The 20,157-nt window shown below is 38.4% G+C and overlaps 1 protein-coding gene across 6 annotated transcripts in view; it reads left to right on the top strand.

Moving 5' to 3' along the window:
- The window catches only part of NME7 (NME/NM23 family member 7), a 171,996-nt gene that overhangs the window by 143,374 nt on the left and 8,465 nt on the right, over positions 1–20,157 (top strand). For 2 of the 6 annotated variants that reach the window (XM_032463781.1, XM_032463783.1), the window contains exons 12-13: positions 11,321–11,399; positions 11,621–12,619. The exons of 2 other annotated variants lie outside the window; for them this stretch is intronic. In XM_032463781.1, coding sequence (XP_032319672.1) covers positions 11,321–11,399; positions 11,621–11,745 — 204 coding nt within the window. In that variant the 3' untranslated portion in view covers positions 11,746–12,619. Of the gene's footprint in view, positions 1–11,320; positions 11,400–11,620; positions 12,621–20,157 lie in introns of those variants that run through there. 2 more of the 6 variants (XM_032463784.1, XM_014556069.2) reach the window with 2 other exon arrangements.

Raw genomic sequence — 20,157 nt, forward strand, 5'->3', positions numbered from 1 at the left:
TAATTTATGTTGGACAAATGTTTATGTCATATAGTTAGGAACATGGTAGTCATGTTTGTGGCTAAGTTCAAAAGTTGGCTATGCTATGAAATTTATTAACTCCTTCACGTCATGCTTATTAATTTTGTATTTTTGTGGTGGCAATATTAACTAGCTTTAGGGTGTACTTACTGTGTGCCAAGCATTGTTCTAAGTGTGTTACATGCATTAATTCACATATCTCTTAGTGAAGTAAATATCATTACCCTGCTTGCAGATGAGTAACTGAAGCACAGAAGGGTTAAGCATCTTTCCCAAAGTCACACAGCTAGAAGGTAGCAGAATGGAGATTGAACCTAGGCATCCTGGGTCCAGAATTAACGCCTTCTAACCTCACCACCTTTATATTATAGTCTTAAATGTAACAAGTATTACTTCTCCAGAATTCACGATAAAATGGTAGGTGGGAGCAGAAAGGCTTGGGGGGAGAATATTTGGCCTCCCTCAATAATTAGACTGATAGGATATTCACTTATGCATCATCCTATTTAATTTATATTTTTATTCATGAACGTGACCCCCCCTCAGTTTTAGGTGAAAAATATAAAATTATTTATTCCTCAAACTCTCATCCAGCAGGCTGCTTACATTGTCTTTGGCTGTACTCTTGGTGAATTCATATGTAATTATGGATAAGAACATTCATTTTTGCTTAGTTTATACAGAATGCCTATGTAGGTTCCCCCCAAATCATTGCAGCTTCCAAATTTCTGTCTCAGAGTGTAGATGCAGGCTAGGAAGTCTGCCTTGGAAAATTATGGCTGATTCTTTGAAAAACCACAGATTTGTTTATTATTTGAGACAAATGTTCAGCATTGAGGGTTTTTTTCTCCCAATAATATTAAATACTGTCTCTCTCCACTTCGTACTTCTCTTTTCTCCCTCTCCAATGAATATTCCGCCCATTCATTGTTACACTCTATGTAACCAACTTGCAAAGAAACTCGGGGCAGCTGCTCCCCTGAGCCTGCCTGCTCTCCTGTTGAGAGTGTACTGTCTATCCCGTAATACATCCCCACTTTACTTTCTTGACCTTCGTATCTCGGCTCTGAATTCTTTCTGCCATGAGGCAAGAACCTAGTCGCTGCAACTTCTTGACCATACTCTCCTTTTTCACCACATTTTAGTCCGCATCACTTGTAGTATGCACAGTGTGCCCACAACTGTGCTGGACAACATTTTTGTTTCTAAGGGTTGTAAAAATTCTTTTTTCCTACATAATTGGTTTTTTTTGTTTTTAAATTCAATATATATGATGGCTTCATTTTTGTCGGCAGCACACTCTTGTTTGGTTTTCAGCCTTTTTTTTTTTTAACTGCCCCTGTCATTTTATGTACAGAACATAGTCTACTCCATCAGTGATCTCTCATTCCTGCAGGGGTTTGAGTGGGAGCGGGGGTGTTGAATGAGGCTGAGAGAGGAAATCAGTGTATCAGTTCTCAGCAGGCGTGCAGGGTGTTAAAAGATTGTTCCCCATGGAAGCTTCTGATAAGGCTTCTGTCCCTTGCCTCCTCCCTGCTCTCACCCCTCTCCCCACTGTCCTGCCATCACTGACCTATGACGGCAAATGAATCTTGGCATAAGAGAGGAGTCCCAGAGTTAGTGAAAGAGAAGTGTGTGAATTGACCATCTCTTTGGATCCTTCCCCATCACATTCTGTATTATGCTTTTAGTCTTTTGTGTAATGAATGGTAATCTCTCCAATAATAACTACTGGTCCCCTTTGGTATTAACTGTAGAATTACAAATATGTTAATCTGCTGGGTAAATGAATAACACCTGCAGGTTTAAAACAGCAAAAATAATTTCTTGGCTTGGAGTATCAGCGTACATAATTTTCTGTGCAAAGTTCTCCTTTTTGCTTGTTACACATTAACTTTTGGGTTACTGTACAATCACCGTCTGAGAGCTAAAATCTGCTTACTATTCATGGGGCAATGAGAATTGTAAAACATTGTACAGCAGTAGCAGGCAGCATGGTATTGAACCTTTCCATAGGGTGTTGTAATGATACAGTTTGAGTATTGCCTTCAAACTCTTTTAGTAAAGAATTCATTGAATTCATTGTTCTATTGGTTGTATGATGATTTTCTGTAATAGACACCCACACTGACATTGATATATATGCTAGATTTTTTTTTTTTTTAGGATAAAATAACTTTGTTATGTGTCATCTGTGTTAATGGCCTTTGTTGATGATTATATATTGTTGATACTCAATTTATTTATTGGTATTCCAGTTTGTCATCTCAGTTAAGGGATATTATCTGTGGATTCTCTTAGCTCTTCTACCATGGTCAGTTTTGGTTCTTCAATAGTTCGGGTTGACGTACATTTATTAAAGATCTATTTGTGTTATTCACTATTCCAAACACTGGGGCAGAGGTAGGGGGAGGTGGATTAAGACATGGTCCCTAAACTCAAAGAATTTAATGTTCTCTAGGAGAGACTACAAGTTTGACATCAGGAATCAAATGCTAGGAGGCTGATCTTCACCTATGGGGATCATGGGGTACCCATTTCCCAACATGGGAGTCAGGTGAGGCTCCTGGAAGATATAACCTCTGTTCCAAGTATTGGAGGATAGGTGAAAACCAAAAAGTAAAAATGGCATTCCAGGAAGGGAAATGGTGGCAAACCACCCGGAGTTTGATATATTAATGAGTTTAAAGTGATATTAGAGAATGGTAGGTGAGCTTGGAAACATAGCTAAGTCAAATAATCGTTTTATGCTGTATTTAGGAACTTATACACTTAGTCTATAAGTGCCTGAGATGGTTTGCAAAATGTTGTGAATATATCATTTTCTTAAAAAAAAAAAAAGCATCCAAAGTTTTTTTTAAATCAAATTTTGAAAGTGTTCCATGATCCAAAAATTAAGAATATTTGCATTGAAAGGTTTTAAGTCAATGACCATATTGTTCATTAATTAGAATAAAATAAAGCATCACCATATCCATATTTCACATCGTAAGCAATTTGAGGTACAGAACTATGTCAGTTCAAAGATCAGAGCTGCCAAGAAGACTCCTATATATAGCAGAAACCAAACCATAAATTCACTCATTAAACAAATATTTAATCGAAACATATTCTTGAATCATTTGTCCTGGTACCATGGAAAACTTTCCAGCCTTCTCCAATAAGAGTGTTAGATCTTGATAATGATTCTTTGTAAATGACCGTGACACTGAGAAGATGACAAAAGAGACACTGTCCCTTCTCAGAACTGAGCGTAATGGGGAAGGCAGCCATTAATCAGATAACCCCCAAAGAAATGAACCAGTTGAAAATGTCATCAGTTCCGTGTAGTAAAAGAAAGAACGAGGTGTAACAGGTGAGCCTGGTGTAGAAGGGGCACTAGGGAAGGTTTTCTTGAGGAAATGACATTAGAACTGAAATCTGAAAAAAACCGAGTGTGTCAGCTGGGGAAGAAGGTAAGAGAGACCCCAGACTCTAAAGCTCTGATGCAGGAAAGTGCTTGGGGTGTTTTAGGAAAGGAAATAGGGGCCCATAAAGTGCAGTGGGGAGAACAGCATGATGTGACTCCGAAGAAATAGAGATTGAGCCATGCGCCTCCTGGGCTATTTCAATATGATAAAAAAAAAAAAAAAAAAAAAAAAAAGGATCTTTATGCTAAGAACAATGAGAGGCAACTGGTGGGGAAAATGGGCACCGACATGATGAGGTCTGTGTTTTTTAAGATCTCCCTGGCTGCTGTGTAGGAAATGATCTGAAGAGGGGCAAGTTGGGAAAAAGTTACCAAAAATACACAAGTGTAACAACTGATAATACATTGATACCATGTACTTTATTTAAATGTATGGGTTGTTGTAAATTTGCTTTAGTTTCTCTGTGTGGAAACTGATGAGCTGAACCTGTGGTCCTCTAAACTCAGACTTCCCCACAAGTGAGCTGAGAAATTGATCCTCGGAGACCCAAGAGCAGTACCTTTATTCCTGAAAGGCTTCCTGCTGTGGCTTCATTGTGCCGTACAAGAATTAGCATTTTCTGTATGTGCCGTGAGTGGCAAAAGACTGAGAGTCCCGCTCCAAACCTCCTTTGTGCGCTGACGTTTCATGATTCTACGTTTTGAGGAAATCAGATTCCAGTCTAAGCCCCGTGTTTTTTTTACCAATGAGGAGAGTGTGGCCCAAAGAAGGAAAATGTCTTGCCTGAAGATCGCATAGCTCAGTGTACAGCATGTTAGTATCCTAACCAGTAATGCTGGGTTTTTCTAATATGTATACTATCTTTATATTCTTGATAATCAGGCAGTTGGTTATTATGACAATGATCAGGATTGCAGGTGTTTTTTTTTCTTAATTATAAACAGAAGCATGTTCTGTATTTTTTCGATGACTTGCTGCTGTTCATTTTATGAAAACCTGAAGCTTGAAAACTTCTGAGAATTGACTTCCTAGGAGAACAGACTTCCAATTTTATTCTGACTAAGCTGAAAATATTGCAAGACCAGCATTTCTAAGTCAGTCCAAAGTCTGTAAGCATATAGAAGTGATGAGTAGGAAGAGAAATTAGCTGATCTTTTAATAACTTTTTACTTGATTTGAACTTGCGTTTAAAGGTAAATCAGATGTTTAAAGTTGAATTTGATCACTTTGAGACATCACTGCAGTCTCGCAGCCATAAACCTAATGACGAGACACTGGAAGGCTGAGTCCAGCCGCTGCAAACACTCCTCTGACTTGCTTGCCAGCATTCTATAGCAATAGGAAGATGGCCTTTGTAATTCTTCTGTCTTCCAAATTTCATGTGAATGCATCTAATTGATAGAGCTTAATTTTAACAAGAGTCTTAGCTGTAGGGGAGCTTGGGAAACGTAGTTTTTAGCTCTCCGGCTACCAAACAGGAGGAGGATGAAATGGAAGTTGAGAGACCCAATCTAAGTATCTGCCACAAGGATGTAGCCGGGGGTGTGGTGTACAGCTAATGCTCAATAAATGATAGCTACTGTAGGTTTTGCTGCTGTTTGGTATATTAATAGCCAGAGAACAGGTATCAATCACTTAATCTCAATGCGTAATTTACTGTAAGCTTTTATTAACCTTAAGAGGTTGATTTGCTTCTAAGGGGATGCACTAAGGATGAGATTAAATGTAAATTTTCATCTATGTTGTGAACCCATTACTTATAAGATCCCCTTTTCTCCCTGTCAAGATGGTAGTAAATGATGAAGCAAATTTCTATGTATTGTCTGATTCAGTTAACACAATAACTGAACTAGAACAATAGGACTCAATTCAGTTCACTGTTTTGTGATGGGATATGCCTTGCAGCATTCAGGTATAAACGGCTGGCTGATCTTGTTAGGTGTCTAGACACAAACTAAATCTTCTTTCCTATAATAAACTGTCAGTGGTACAATCGTTTTGAAATTATTATTTTATAAATAATAGTGCCACACTCTCCTGCTTTCACCACTGTTATCTTCATTTTTCTCCTCTTTTATTTTCTCTACTCATTCCCCTCTATTCCGATAAGCCTTTGGCACCCGGAAACCCTAATAACAAAAACACCTGTGTTTTTCTTTCCATCACTGTTTTAGGATGATAACAAAACCACTAAATAGTAGGTCAGTTACAAAGTCCCCTGGTCTTTCTGACCCAGGGACACCTGTTTTCCAAATGCCCCTCTTCACCTAGAGATTCGTAGATTGTGCTGGTTTTGCTTAAGAAAGAGAAGATCTAATAAGAACTGACTTACAAGAATAGATGAGCACTTTTGCAACTAACTAACTGAACATGCCTAGAAGAGTAGTCAGCTTAGGCATCGGACCTATCTTTTGATGGTCAAGCAAAGGGTAATGTAATGTGCCCTTTCTCCTGCATTTAATTTGTGACATAAATTTCCCTTAAACTATTTTTATTTCATTCTCTATTTTATGTTTTCCAATCAGTTGCATTTAGAAAGGATGCTTATCTTCAGAATCAGTATGAGAAACAAATTTAAATGTTTAGAGTCAATAAAATTGAAAACATCTTTTATTCACTCATGTATTTATTTAAGAAACATTTCTTGAATACATACATAACTACATTTAAGGTCCAGAAAACTTTCTCATTGTATTATTTCTTTGCATCACATTTTATTTAAGGACTTTAAAAGTCAATTCTTTGCTAATATATATATATGTTATACATATATATATTTTATACACACACACACACACACACACACACACACACACCTCTTTAGCTCTATCACTAGGGAATGGCTACATAAGGTACAGATCCTGACCTCATGGAGCTAACATTCTAAGAAGATGAAACAATTATACATAACATGGCAATTGGCAAAAAGATATTATATATGACTTAATAGATCAAATGCCACTAAATAATGAGTTAATCTAGAATTATGAACATTATGCTTTTTTGTTGTTTTTGTTGATGGCGCTGTTGTTTATTAGACTTTTTTTTTAAGAGCAGTTTTAGGTTCACAGCACAATTAGGGGGAAGGTACAGAGATTTCCCGAATACCCTCTCCCCTAACACATGCACTGCCTCCCCTTTATCAATATCCCTGACCAGAGTGGTACATTGTTAAAACTGATGAACCTACACTGACACATTATTATCACCCCAAATCTGTAGTTTACATTGCAGTTCACAAAAGTCTACACCTTCGGTGGTGTACGTTGTGTGCAGTTGGACAAAGGTATAACGGCACACAGCCACCGCTACAGGGTCATACAAAGTAGTTTCACTGCCTTAAAAATCCTCTGTGATATGTCTATGCATCCTTCCTTCTCCCCAGCCCCTGGCAACCACTGGTCTTTGTACTATCTCCATAGTTCTGCCTTTTCCAGAATGTCATATATTTTGGAATCATACAGTATGTAGCCTTTTCAGATTGGCTTCTTTTACTTAGTAATAAGCATTTAAGGTTCCTCGTATCTTTTCCTGGCTTGATAGATCATTTCTTTTTAGTATTGAGTAATATTCCGTCGTCCGGATGTACCAGTTTATTTATCCCTTCACCTCTGAAGGACAGCTTGTTCTCTTCCAAGTTCTGGCAATTATGAATAAAACTGCTACAAACATCTGTGTGCAGGCTTTTGTGTTGACATGTTTTCAACTGTTTTGGGTAACTACCAAAGAGTGTGATTCCTGGATCATGTGGTAAGAGTCTGTTTAGTTTTGTAAGACACTGCCAAACTGTCTCAAGTGGCTGGCCCATTTTTCATTTCCACCAGCAATAATGAGCATTCCTGTTGCTCTGTAACCTTGGCAGTGTTTAGTGTTGTCAGTATTTCTGTATTTTGATCCTCATAATTGAGTTTGGTGGTGTCTCATTTTTGTTTTAATTTGCATTTCCCTGATGACATATAACTTGGAATATCCCTTCATATGCTTATTTGCCATCTGTATATCCTCTTTGGTGAAGTATCTATTAAGTTCTTCAGCCCATTTTTTAATTGGGTTATTTGTTTTCTTATTGTTGAGTTTTAAAAGTTCTTTGTATATTTTGGATAACAGACCTTTGTCAGATGTGTCTTTTTACAAATATTTTATCCCAGTATGTGGCTTGTCTTCTCATTCTTTTGACAGTTTCATCTCAGAGCAGAATGTTTTGATATCAGTGAAGTCCAGCTTATCAGTTATTCCTTTCATGGATTGTGCCTTTGGTGTTGTTTCTGAAAAGCATCTCCATTCCCATGGTGATCTGGGTTTTCTCTTATGCTATCTTCCAGGAGATTTATGGGGATTTTTTGTTTGTTTGTTTTTATATTTAGGTCTATGATCCATTTTGAGTTAATTTTTGTGAAGAATCAGGTCTGTGCCTGATTCATTTTTTTGCATGTGGACATCCAGTAGTTCAACACCATTTGTTAAAAAGACTACTTTGCTTCATTGTATTGACTTTGTTCCTTTGTCAAAAAACTGTTGACTGTATTTGCATAGGCCTATTTCTGGGCACATTTTTTTTTTCCATTTATCTATTTGTCTATTTCTTTCATATCTTTCAAATAATTGGTCCATTTCATCTAGGTTATCAGATTTGTGGGCACAGAGTATTTCACAATATTCCTTTATTATCTTTTTAATTTCCAAGGTATCTGTAGTGATGCCCCCTCTTTCATTTCTGATATTAAAAACTTTTATTTTCTCTTTTTTTTTTCTTATTTAGCCTGGTTAGAGGCTTATTAATTTTATTCATCTTTTCTAGGGGCCAGCTTTTGGTTTTGTTGATTTTATCTGTTGATTTCCTGTTTTAAATTTTATTGATTCCTGCTCTAGTTTTTATTATTTCTTTTATTCAGCTTGATTTGAATTTAGTTTTCTCTTTTTTTCTAGTTTTCTAAGGTAGAAGCTTAGATTAACATTATACTCTATTTAAGCCTCCTTGGCAAATGCAAGCTTGAGTATTCACATTCTGAAATTCCTTCTGTCATTATTACCAACAAATGTATATTGAGATCCCTATATTTGAGGTATCCAAATATTTAACAGATAGTCTCGTGTGCATGAAGCTGTATTTTATGCCAGTTCTGTCTTGTTCTTAATTCTTAAAATATATTCCCATAATGTGTATTTCCATATGAATACAAATGAAGATCAGGGAGAGAAGTAGTGGAAGGGCCATGACATTTAGGAAAAGTCTTATATGGAGATGAGACTTGGCTAGACATTAAAAGAACTTAAGAAGAGGTAAGTATTCTACAAAGAGGGAGATTTTGAATAAAGACGTGGAAGGAAGACGTGTACAAGTTCAAAGAAACATCAACAGACACTTTGGCTGGAGTGATAGTGTGTGTAGTAGGATACGGGTATGGGAGACACATTTACATAAGAAAGTAAGTGCCAGAAGATAAACAGTCTTTAAGTTGGGGATTTAGGGCTCAGAACCTCACAAATGGAGTAGTTTCTTTCATAAGGAACACTTCAATGCAGGTTTATAAAATCTGCCTGAAAGCCTTTTTAGGTGGACAGTTTTCTCTCTTCAGTGGCATGACAAGTACCAAACTGGCCTCTCTGATAGCAAAAGATTGTGAAAAATTTGGAACGTTTCTGGAAAGAGCATTCCTCATCCAATATCTCATTTATCAAAGAAAGTGCTGGCTGGTTACTGGCAACTGTAGGAAAAACAGTGCAAATCATGAAAATGCTTTTAGCAGGAAAAGTGAAAGTTTCCGCAGAATGGCTTCATGTGGCGTTCTCCTGGTAGTAAGCCAGGCCCTCTGTAAGCAGACCACTTTCAGCAGAACTACCTTTATTCCAATAACCTTCCATCTGTGTTGTGGCTTAATCTCAGAAGCACCATCACGAATTCTGTGAGTTGGTTGCTGGACTAAGGAAGCATGATCTACTGATTAAAAATTAAATGGAACCAAGATTTTCTTTATAAGTCAAACTTCTCTACATATCACATCTGAGTGATAAGTTCCTATAATGTCCCAATACTAAAACCCTGGTAACTTAATGGCACAATAATGAGAACCACGTAGTGGATTATGGAAGTTAGCTTCATTACTTAATGGCTGTACCTCAAAGCATCACTGGGCGTTGATAGCAGCATTGAAAATATTGTTGACCTGAAATTACAAATTAAACCTAAGCTTAAGAAATTTTTATTTTTAGCCCATGCCTTTCCACTGTTATCCACACAAAGGATATCGTTTTTAAAAGAAAGTTATAAATAATGGATTGATAAGCTAAGGGTAATAAATGAAGGAAAGAATTTTTTTTTCTATTCAAAGTGCTATATATAGGGATTTTCACTAGTTTTTTTGGAAATGATAGCTAATCAAATGATAAGCATTTTATAGCCAGAGATTTTATGACTAATTTCATTCCACTGAGATGAATACATGTTAGTTTTTCTCATTCAAGTACATGCTATTTCAGCCATGCAACAGCTGTCATGCTGGACTGTGGGGTGTTTTTTCCCAAACATTTTCAGAGATTAGATTCACGTTTCCCCAACTTAAAAATGTTACTTTACATTTAAATCAATAAATCTAGACAAAAACAATGGGAAATAACCTGCGCAAGTAGAGATTGATATTTTAGATTTATTATTTTGAGTATTAATTTTCAAATTAGAAGCAAAGTAGTCTTGTTACCTTGTCACCGAAGGGCTCAAAAAATTCACCCCACTGCTAATTAAGCTGACAAATAAGCAAAACATTAGCTGAAATTATAAAACAACATGGATTAGCAGCCCTTCTCCCAATATTTTATAAATCTAACCGCCGTCAGGACTGATTTGAAGGAGCACATATTCAATGTCAGCTTCAGAGTCCTTAAACCTTTGGTTCATATTTAGCACTAAATTTTAAACCAGATATTAAGTTCCTATATGATCTGAAGGACTTCAGTTTTAGAAGCAAGTAAAAGAGACTACATTAGAATCTTAGATTTTTAGGGCTTGGTTTTATTAAAAAGTTTCATTCTCATTATCTTCTATAATGTAAAGTTTCAACATAATGTCCTTGTTCACTAAAAGAGATTATATTAGAATTCCCAGGGTCATAGGTTCAGTGAGCTCTTGCCTTGATGCCCAGATCATTTGTTCATGGGATTAAATTCTGTGTTTAATGTAATCACTATGGCTGCCTATTTAATTAACCTTCTTTTTGTGAACTTTTAAGACTTGGGGTACCCAGTCAGCATCTCATGAATCCTGTCTGCTCGGTTTCTTGTATATGTCAGCAACATAGGGAGCATTGAGAGGATGCAAAGCGGTCATTGTAACTCTTTAAAAAATGTTACCAACACAGATAATTCAGTAAATCGTGGTTCCGACCCAACAATATAAATAAGTGAAGCATTTATTCAGAGTATTTTAGTCACTATGACTCACTGTGGAATCGGGCCATTTATGAATTACTGTTACCAGATCTGACACTCTTGTTGGAGACGGCTGGAAAATTTTCCATGATGCCAAGGCAAATGATTCAAGAAGGTGGTATTTAATTTTACATATAATTGACATTTTTATCCCAAACCCACACCAATGCAATATTTGCACTTTATGTTAAATGTAACTCTGATATCTTCTTTGCTCAGTGGAATTGGCATTCTCGCATGAATTAAAAGTGCCAAGTTCTGAATAGCTCTCATTGAATGTTGACATCACAGATGTCATTTACAATAGTGAAACAGGCTCAAAATAGCAAAGCATTTCCCCTTTTCACTTGTACTGTAAGATGCTCTGAAACTTTTCAAAAGAAAGAGGGTCCCAAGTGACAGAGTTTTCTCTCTTTCTGCAGTTGGTGTAGAAGTGCTATTTTCTTTTTGATGTTCTGTGTCCGTAGGTGAACCTTTTACCTGCCAGGCCCAGGTTTGGACTTAGGCAGACCCCAGGTGACCATCACAACCCGCGCTGCCCAAATGGTGAGGCCTGCCTCCATCCTATCCTTTCTTCCCCCTCTCTCCTTCTTCTGCTAAGTGGTCAGTGCAATGTTTCCTTTCCTCTCCCTTTGTAATCTTTGATTTATTAGCTTGCCTCAGTTACCTTAGTCTTTTTCAGAGTAGCTAGGTTAGTTTACTCTGTCTGCCATAACGAAGTGCCACAGACTGGGTGGCTTAAACAACAGACGTCTATTTCCTCACAGTTCTGGAGGCCAGAAGTCTGAGGTCAAGGCATCAGCAGGCTGGGTGTCTTCAAGGCCCTCACTCCCTGGTTTGTAGATGGTCATCTTCTCCCTGTGTCTTCACATGGTCTTCCCTCTGTGTGTAGTTGTGTCCCAGTCTCCTCCTCTTATCAGGACACCAGTCATGTTGGATTAGGAGCCACCCTAACAATCTTAGTTTAATTTAATCACCAGTTTAAAGATCCTTCTCCACACACAGTCACCTTCAGAGGTAATTGGGGTACATGGGAATGTGGGGGGAACACAGTTCAGCCCATAACAGTAGCCCAAGATGGATATCATAATACCTGCTGGTCAGAGGCAACATTCAGTTCACATCCCATTGACCTCCTTGGAAGGTTCTGGGGAACCGCTCATTGTCTTGTGGCTACGAGAGGAACCATGATGGGAGGAAGGCCCCAAGACGTATGCCTTCCACTCAGCCAAGTTCTCATCATGACACCTCTGAAGGGCAACAACATAAGATTTGCTGAGCACCTATTACGTACCAATGCTGTGCTGGGCATTTTACACACATTTATCTGATTGAATCCTTACAACAGTCCTAAAACGTAGGAACTGCCAGTATTCTCATTGGTGAGCCAAGGAAACCAGGGTTTGGAGGAGATAGTAAATGATTTGCTCAAGATCTCACAGCAAGTAAAGAAAAATGCTGGGATTCAAACCCAGAGCTACATCTGACGCCAACACTGATGATTTTTCCATAGCACCTGTTCGCTTCTCTGTAGAAAACAAGTGTGTTGATTGATCACTTTTTATCAGTAATCCCCAAATTACCCTACCTGCAGATCTAATTTTTCACTTTGTGTTCCTCTTGGCCAAGTCAAGACCAGATTAGTAAACTTTTTTCAGAAAAAAAAAATATATGTATATATATGTTTTATTTCTTTCTTTACTAACTCTAGGTAGAACTCTGTATCCTTAGAATATTCACTGCAATGACTCCCAGAAAAGAAATTAATATATTCTTTTTAATCATTTCAAAGTATTTTGATTATCTATTGCTGTGTCATAAACTACCCCAAAAGTTAATGACTTTAAAAAAAAAAGTTACTTTCTCTGTCACAATTCTGTGGTTTACTGGGTTCATTTGGATGGTTTATTTGTTCCAGTTGATGCTCGCTTGGGCTGCAGTCACCTAGGGCTTCAACTGGGCTAGAATGTTCAAGATCACTTGTTCACATGTCTGACGTTTTGGTCAAGGAGAACTACAAGAGGGCTTAACTCAGACAGCTGAGCATCACTTTTCTCCATGTCGGTCCCAAACTGCTTCTTCCTCAAATGGTCACCATTACAGCAGAGAGATCATAATGTGGCTACTTAGGACTCCCAAAAGCAGAAGCTGCCAGGACTTTTTAAGGCTTAGGTTAAGTACTGGCATAATATCCCTTTCACTGCATTGTCTTGGTTAAAGTGAATCCCAGGCCAGCCCATATTCAGTATAGCGGGGAATACCCAAAGCCACGAATACTGAATGATGTGACTTTAAAAGGCTATTCCTTAGAGACTAGCTGCCACCCCATGTTTGCTGAAGAAGAGAAATGGGATAAAATGACATTAGCTGCATATTACATACTAAGTCATTTATCAATATAGAACTAAATGGGGGAATAGTTTTGAAACACTTTTCCCCTTCCTTCGAAAACAAGGAGTGTTTTGGGGGTAATAATGTTTAAGTAATATCCGTGAAAAGAACTTACACAAATGCAGCTTATTTAATCTTTGTTGGAAACAAGGTCCCCTGGAGACAAATCAGACATTTTCCCTAGATCACTGCTGTGATGAGAACCTGCAAATCCTTGAGCATCAATTAAGGAACATAGTAAGACATCAGTTTCACTAGTACCAGACTTGCTCTCTCTAAGCTACAATTGACATGGCTTTGTGCAGTGACCAAAATGGGAGTAGTTTTTGTGGCTCCTTCTTTGAGTCAGGCCATTTTCTTGAAAGAAGAAAAGGAAGGAAAGAAAGGAGGAATGGAGGGAGGGAATAAGAGAAGAAGCCACATGAAAAGACAAAACAAAACAAAATAAAGAACTGTACACAATTCACCAGTAACAGGGTGAATTTGTATTCTATTTGGGTTCAATTAATATAATCTTTAGCATTTGTTAAGTAGCAAGAACTGTTACCTGATATAAACGTACGTTATATCATTTACTCAAGTATAATCAGTAATCCTTTCTCTAAAGAATTAGCTTTCATGGGTCTTAAAATTATCTTTAATTTTAAGATTTTTTATAAGAAATATGCAGGCATCCCACATGACAGATATAGCTTGTGACAAAATGTCTTTTGTTTATGATCGGTGTGATTTTGCTATTTGTGAGTATACTCATGGAAAATGTTATGTGTTGCCAGCTAAAGATATATGTGTGAGACATAGAATGATTTAGATGAGGGTCAACAAACCATGGCCCACTAGCCAAATCTGGCCCACTGCCTGGTTTTTTAAATAAAGTTTTATTAGAACACAGCCACACCTTGTTTATTTACATAATGTCTATGACTGCTCTCTAACTACATCACCAGGATTGAGTAGTTGGGACAGAGATTGTATGGCACACAAAACTTAAAATATTTACTACTCTGTCCCTTAATAGGAAAAAGTTTGGTGACCCCTGATGGAGATGATGAGTCTGGCCTTTTTTGGTTTTTTTAAGTTGCACAAGAGTTTCTCTTTGTTTATTTTCTGTTTACTGGTTGGTTGATGGCTTAGAGATTCTAAGGTCAAAAAGTGTAAAAGTGGTATGGGAGGAAGAGGGCCCAGGGAGAGCATTTGGGCAGAAGGAACTGCATGGCTAGAGACCCAGAAATATGACAGAAGACGGAGTATTCAGGTAGTTATTTGAAATGAGAATGGCTAGAGTTTAAAATCTAAGGGAACGGGTGGTTACGGTAGAACTTGTAGAAGTAGTTATGGTAGAATTTGGAGCAGTCGACTAGATCCAGATTGTGATGGGTTGTGTTTTGTTTTTTAAATAAGGAGCGATGTAAGAATCCTCGAGTGGCAGGATAAAGAATGGATTGGAGGAAGATCAAAAGTACAATAGTTCTAAAACTGGATTCTAATTGAACTTTGTCATATGCATCTCTAGTTTTACATGTTCAAAATAGATCTCTGTGAACTAGAAATGTTAGCATCAGTGTTTTCTGCTATTATTCATCTTTAGGAAATGGAAAGTGCTTTAAAAAGAGAAAGCAATATAATTGAGGGACCACACACAGTTCTTTCAAGTCTCTTGCAGTTCTTCATTTCTGTGATTCTGACTTTCCAAACTAGTCAATTAATTTTGAGTTGACCTAACCATAATAGCCAGTATCCTAAAATTTCCCTCAAATTTACTATTGTTAGGATTGATTCAAAGAGCAGTCATGATCAAAAAGTGCTTGGAAAGGGCCTCTGAAAAATCCCCTTAGGAAATACCATAGGCAGTTTGGGAGTGGTTCCCCCGACCCAAGTTGTCCCAAACTTATCCTGCTGAAGGTAGATCATTTCCACTTGAGTTGCGGGGGTCATAGGTCCCAGGCGGTGGGCACGATGCTTGCACTAGAGAAAACCACTGAAGGTGGCACCAAATTGCTCCATTGGTATGATTTCATCTAAAAGGAAGAGGGTTAAGTAAGTCAGTGACGATCTCATCCCAGACTCTTTCAGGGTGAGGGTGAGGACTGGCCAAAATGCTCAGGCTAGTGAAGTGTAAGGAAGTTGACAGGAGGGCAGGTGGTTCTGAATGCCTCACGTGGGGAAGACTCTCTTTCTGGAAAATGGGTTTGATCCGACTTCACTCTTTTTAAGCAGTAAAGCTGTATGTCTTAGGAACCTTTATTGGAGACGCCCAGACTAGAGATGTGTGTATTTAGCATAAAGGAGACCAGCAATGGAGAGCAGCACACCTGCCCCCAGAACCTGCAGCTGAGCTGCTGCTGTTTTGCTTCCCTTAGCAGGTGGTACAAAGCACAACACAAACAGTGCGAACTAGATTGCCAGTGCCCAGATCCTAACTCTGCTTCTTAGCTGGCTGTGGGGCCCAGACTTCAGTTTCCTGAGCTGTTGTGCCAAGACGATAATCACAGATCAGTGAGTATTAAAGGAGATGGAGAATGCAAAGCGTCTAGAACAGGGCTGTTGCCACCACTACTGTTGTGGTTATTCCCGTTATTTATATTCGTTAAGAATTTGGCTGCTAGGAACAGAGGTGCCAAAAATAGCCCAATGAGAGGTTATCTTATTGTGAAACATGAAGTAAGGAGGTAGGCTGTGACAGGCTTCAGTTTAGCAGTTGAAGAATTCAGGCCCAAGATCTCTGCAGTTGTCTTGGCCTTTCCCTTGTGATTGCCTCTTAGTTCCAAAGTGGCTGCTCTGTCTCTAGCATCATGTGCTCCTTCCAGGCAGAAAGGACTGAAGGGCAAAGGGCAACAAGATATTACCAACTGAGTGTACCAGCTTGTAAGGCATTTTCCTGTTAAGCCAAACCCAGCAACTTGTGCTTAGATGACATTAGTCAGAAATTAGTCACCTTACTCCCCTCCCCCACCCGTGACGGAGGCTGTGTGCTTTATGCTCCAACAAAATCAAAATCCTCTTTATGAAGGAGAAAGGGAGAACGAGTATCAGGTGGGCACTGGCAGCCCCTGCCACGTTAATTTCAATGTTGTTGTTATTGCCGTCATTACTGTTGTTATCTTAAAACTGTCATCTTTCTCTGCTGTAAAGTTCCCAGAGACAGAATCCATAGAAAGAGAGTCTCTCTCTCTCTCTCTTTTAAAACACTTCTTGACTCTGTCAACATCAGTCCTGAAAATAGCACCAGAGGAATATGCCAATAGTAGACTCACCTATATTGCAGTTGGTCGGGTTCTGTTTTAGCCTTTGACATTACCTTTATGTTCTAAGCAGCTGAAGGGAATATGAAACATTAACTCAAGTAAATTACCTAGATTTTTGATGGGACTGAGGCAGAGTTATACAATTCAAAATAAGGCTAGAAATTAAGAACCAAGCTACTCTAAAGGAAATCATTTAATTGCTAAGACTTTAAATAAGTCATTCTTTTATACTATTACAGAAACTTAAAGAACTTTTGGAGTATTTATGGGCCACTGTTATTCTTGTTTGGAAATAAAGTTAATTTATGGTAGAAAAAGCATTTGTCTGAAGCATATCTCTGTAATTCTTTCTTTCTGGAAGCCTATTTACTCTCTTTTTTGAAACAGGAATATAGCCACTTATTTCTTTCCTCGCTGAAATCCTCTCCAGTCTTTACTACTCTAAATTGTTCATTGTATACCAGCCACGGCCTTTGCTGGCCTAGGGACCCAGTCCTTTCTGTTCTGTTCAGGGGTGTCAGTGTTGTTATAATGGCATGATTGGCAGAAGCCAGTGATGGAGATTGTGCAAGAAGCTTCTTTGTAATCTATAGCCATTTTGGAAAAAGAGTGAGTGATAAGGATGTGAAAAAGAAAAGAAATAAAGAATGCATAATACAGACATTTAATTATCAAGTATTTATGGACTGCTGTATATGAAAACCTCTGGTGTATAGAAAAGAAGTAAAAGGGGCGTCCTTTGCCCTGAAGTGTAAAATCCCTTGCCCTGAAAGTGTAAAAGAAAGGACATTTCAAGTGGTGAAGTCCTTCCTCTGCCCCTGGACTTCAGGAAGGGAAGAGTGCCTGGGGCCCAAAGCACGTTGGTTTTGGGGGGTCTGTCATGCTTGGGCTTTAGGAAAGCCAAGTCAAGAAAGTTTGATGAAATGCAGTGAGAAACAAGGAGTTTGATGAAATGCAGTAGGAAACAAGGAGCCAGCGGAGGTTTTGAGCTGGGGCCAGTTAGTGTTCAGGGAAGGTGTGTAAGGTACAGAGACTGCTTTAGGCAATGACGGTGGTGGCTGGAGCACAGGTTGGAATGGCAGCCTCCCCGTCTTCATAGCATTGGCTGGAGACTCTTCTCTTTCTCCTCTGCAGCTGTCTCCCAGGCAGCTGCCTACCCACTGGGAGCACTGGCCACCTTGGCTCAGGGCCACTGTTTCAGTTCACCTTTCCCAGGGACTGTGCAACAGCCCTGTAAATTCATAACAGGAAGCTAGAAATTTCACTTTAATATATTTGGCCCAGAGTAACTTTTTTGGTAGTAACAACAAGTAATGTTCATAGAAAAATATGGCACTTGGCTTTTATAATATTGTTATCAAAGATTAAAAACATTCTGAGGGGTGGGGTGGGTGGCGGTAGGGTTAGCTCAGTGGTAGAGCACTTGTTTAACATGCACAAGGTCCTGAGTTCAATCCCCAGCACTGCCATTAAAAATAAATAAACCGAATTACCTCCCCCAACCCAGAAAAAAAAAAAAAGATTAAAAAATTCCTTTAACATCTCCAACTTGCCCTTCAAAAGATTTTATCAACGTAAGACTCTAGCCATTTCTACCCTTTAAATCTTTGAGTATAAGGAAGTCTTTTTTCTCTTAAATCTTAAATTATCTCAACATTTGCCCTCTCAAATGCTTTCTGGAGTTAGTGGAAAAGTCCATCCCAACTGTTCCCCTCATTTTCTGGTTATAAATTCTGATTATGTGTGCTGTCTGCTTTGATCTGATTTAAGAGACTTTTAAACTTTTCCAATATGTCTTTGTAAAAGTGAAGTCCTATCTTCTAAATAACTTTAGTTGTTCTTTTCTTATATGATTAATTTCCTTTTGGAGCTTGTCTAACTGAAATGTGTGTGAAGTAAAGCATCAAGAACTTCCCAAGCAGTAAATATGTCTGCCTGTCTTTCTTTCTTTCTTTTCTTTCTTTTCTTCCTGCCTACCTACCTTTTCTCTCTTTTCTCTCTTTCTCTTTCTTTCTCTTTCTTTGTTAATTCCTTGAGTTTAATTTTCAGTATCCTTTTATGGGGTCAGTCTCCAGTGATGGCCTCCTGGACAGCATTGCTTCTTGGGCCCAAGTCTTTAGGGGACCATCAGGACACACTATGCAATCCCTTTCCTAAGTCGCTGTTTATTGTTAGAGAACTCACTCAGTGAGGCTGCTTTGATTTCTTTCTCGTGAATACCCAAGATGACCCTGTTGAACTTCGCTGTCTCCTTTTTAGCCCACATTCCCCATTTCATTGTGTGAGGCCTTACCCATCTGTTTCTAAGAACATCACAAGTATCTGTGGCGCTATTTGAAAGTACACGTGTCTAGGACTTTCCCAAGACCTAATGAATCAGACTCTCCAGGAATGGGGTCCAAGTATCCATTTGTTTTTTAAAGTTCAATCTGCTATCCAGCCAGATTGAAAATCACTCATCTCAAGAATTGATCATATTTACATTTTCTTTTCTTATTTTAAGGCATTTAAAAAAATATTAAGGACAGAGTATGTTCCCTATCAAAAACTTTTCTTCTATAGGGGGCCAGCAAAGGTGAATTTCTAACATGAAGTGTCAGATTCATCTGAGTTTTCTCCTCTGCTTGCCGATGGTTCAGGCGAGCCCTGCAGCCTCACTGTAACTGACTTGTAGCAGAGCCCATCCTGAGCTGCTTTAGGAGAATGTATGATTTATACAAGGTGCTGCGACTTTGTCCATCCACCCGTAAACCTACATACACATTCATCCCAATGAATGGATTTTACTAGCCTCAGTTCTTAGATTAGCAATAGTCTGAGTTTACATGATTGGCCTAAGAACACGAGGAAATCGTGGCTAGAGTGAAACTTAGTTCTGCCAAGTCCAAGTTCCACACTCACTACACTGTGCTATCCTTTCTACTGATTAACACTTGTACTGTTTTGAAATAATTTCAGCCTTATAAAAAAATAGAAAAAAAAATTAGACCAAGAACGTCTCTAAACCTTTTACCCACATTCCCTAAATGTTAATGTTTTACTATGTTACTCAATCGTCCTCTCTTCTCTCCCCTTGTGTATGTTTGTGTATTAATTTACTTATTACACATATTTTTGACAGTAAATTACAAATATGATTCCCTTTTATCTCTCAAAACTTAAGTGTGTTATTTCCTAAAACACAGGTATTCTCTTCCATCACCACAGAACAGTGACTAGAAATCAGGAAATTACAGTACTGCTATCTATGTACAGACGTTTAAATCTTGCCAGTTTCATTCACAAATGTATTTTGTAGCAAAACAAACAAGCAGAACGTTTCTGGTCTAGGATCCATGCAAGGATTACATGCTGTATTTGGTTCTCACTCTTTACTGTCTTTGTCTGCAAAGGTTCTCAGTCTGCCTCTGTCATTCATGACCTGGTTCATTATGCGACTCTCCTCTGATAAGCCGGAAGTGCCCTGGCTGTTTTGGTTCTCACCGTAGGGCATGACGGTATTGCTCAGAAACCCAGGTCTTCGCTGACATACAGCAGGACAGGCCACAGCATTGTGAGAATCTTGGAGACCCAATAATAATGATATTTATGATGTGGTATTTACTCTCTGCTGGGTGCTCTTTTATATATATAAACTTTTTTTTAGTGAGTTATAGTCATTTTACAAT

The sequence above is a fragment of the Camelus ferus genome, chromosome 21, assembly GCF_009834535.1.
Source record: "Camelus ferus isolate YT-003-E chromosome 21, BCGSAC_Cfer_1.0, whole genome shotgun sequence".
Taxonomy (NCBI): domain Eukaryota; kingdom Metazoa; phylum Chordata; class Mammalia; order Artiodactyla; family Camelidae; genus Camelus; species Camelus ferus.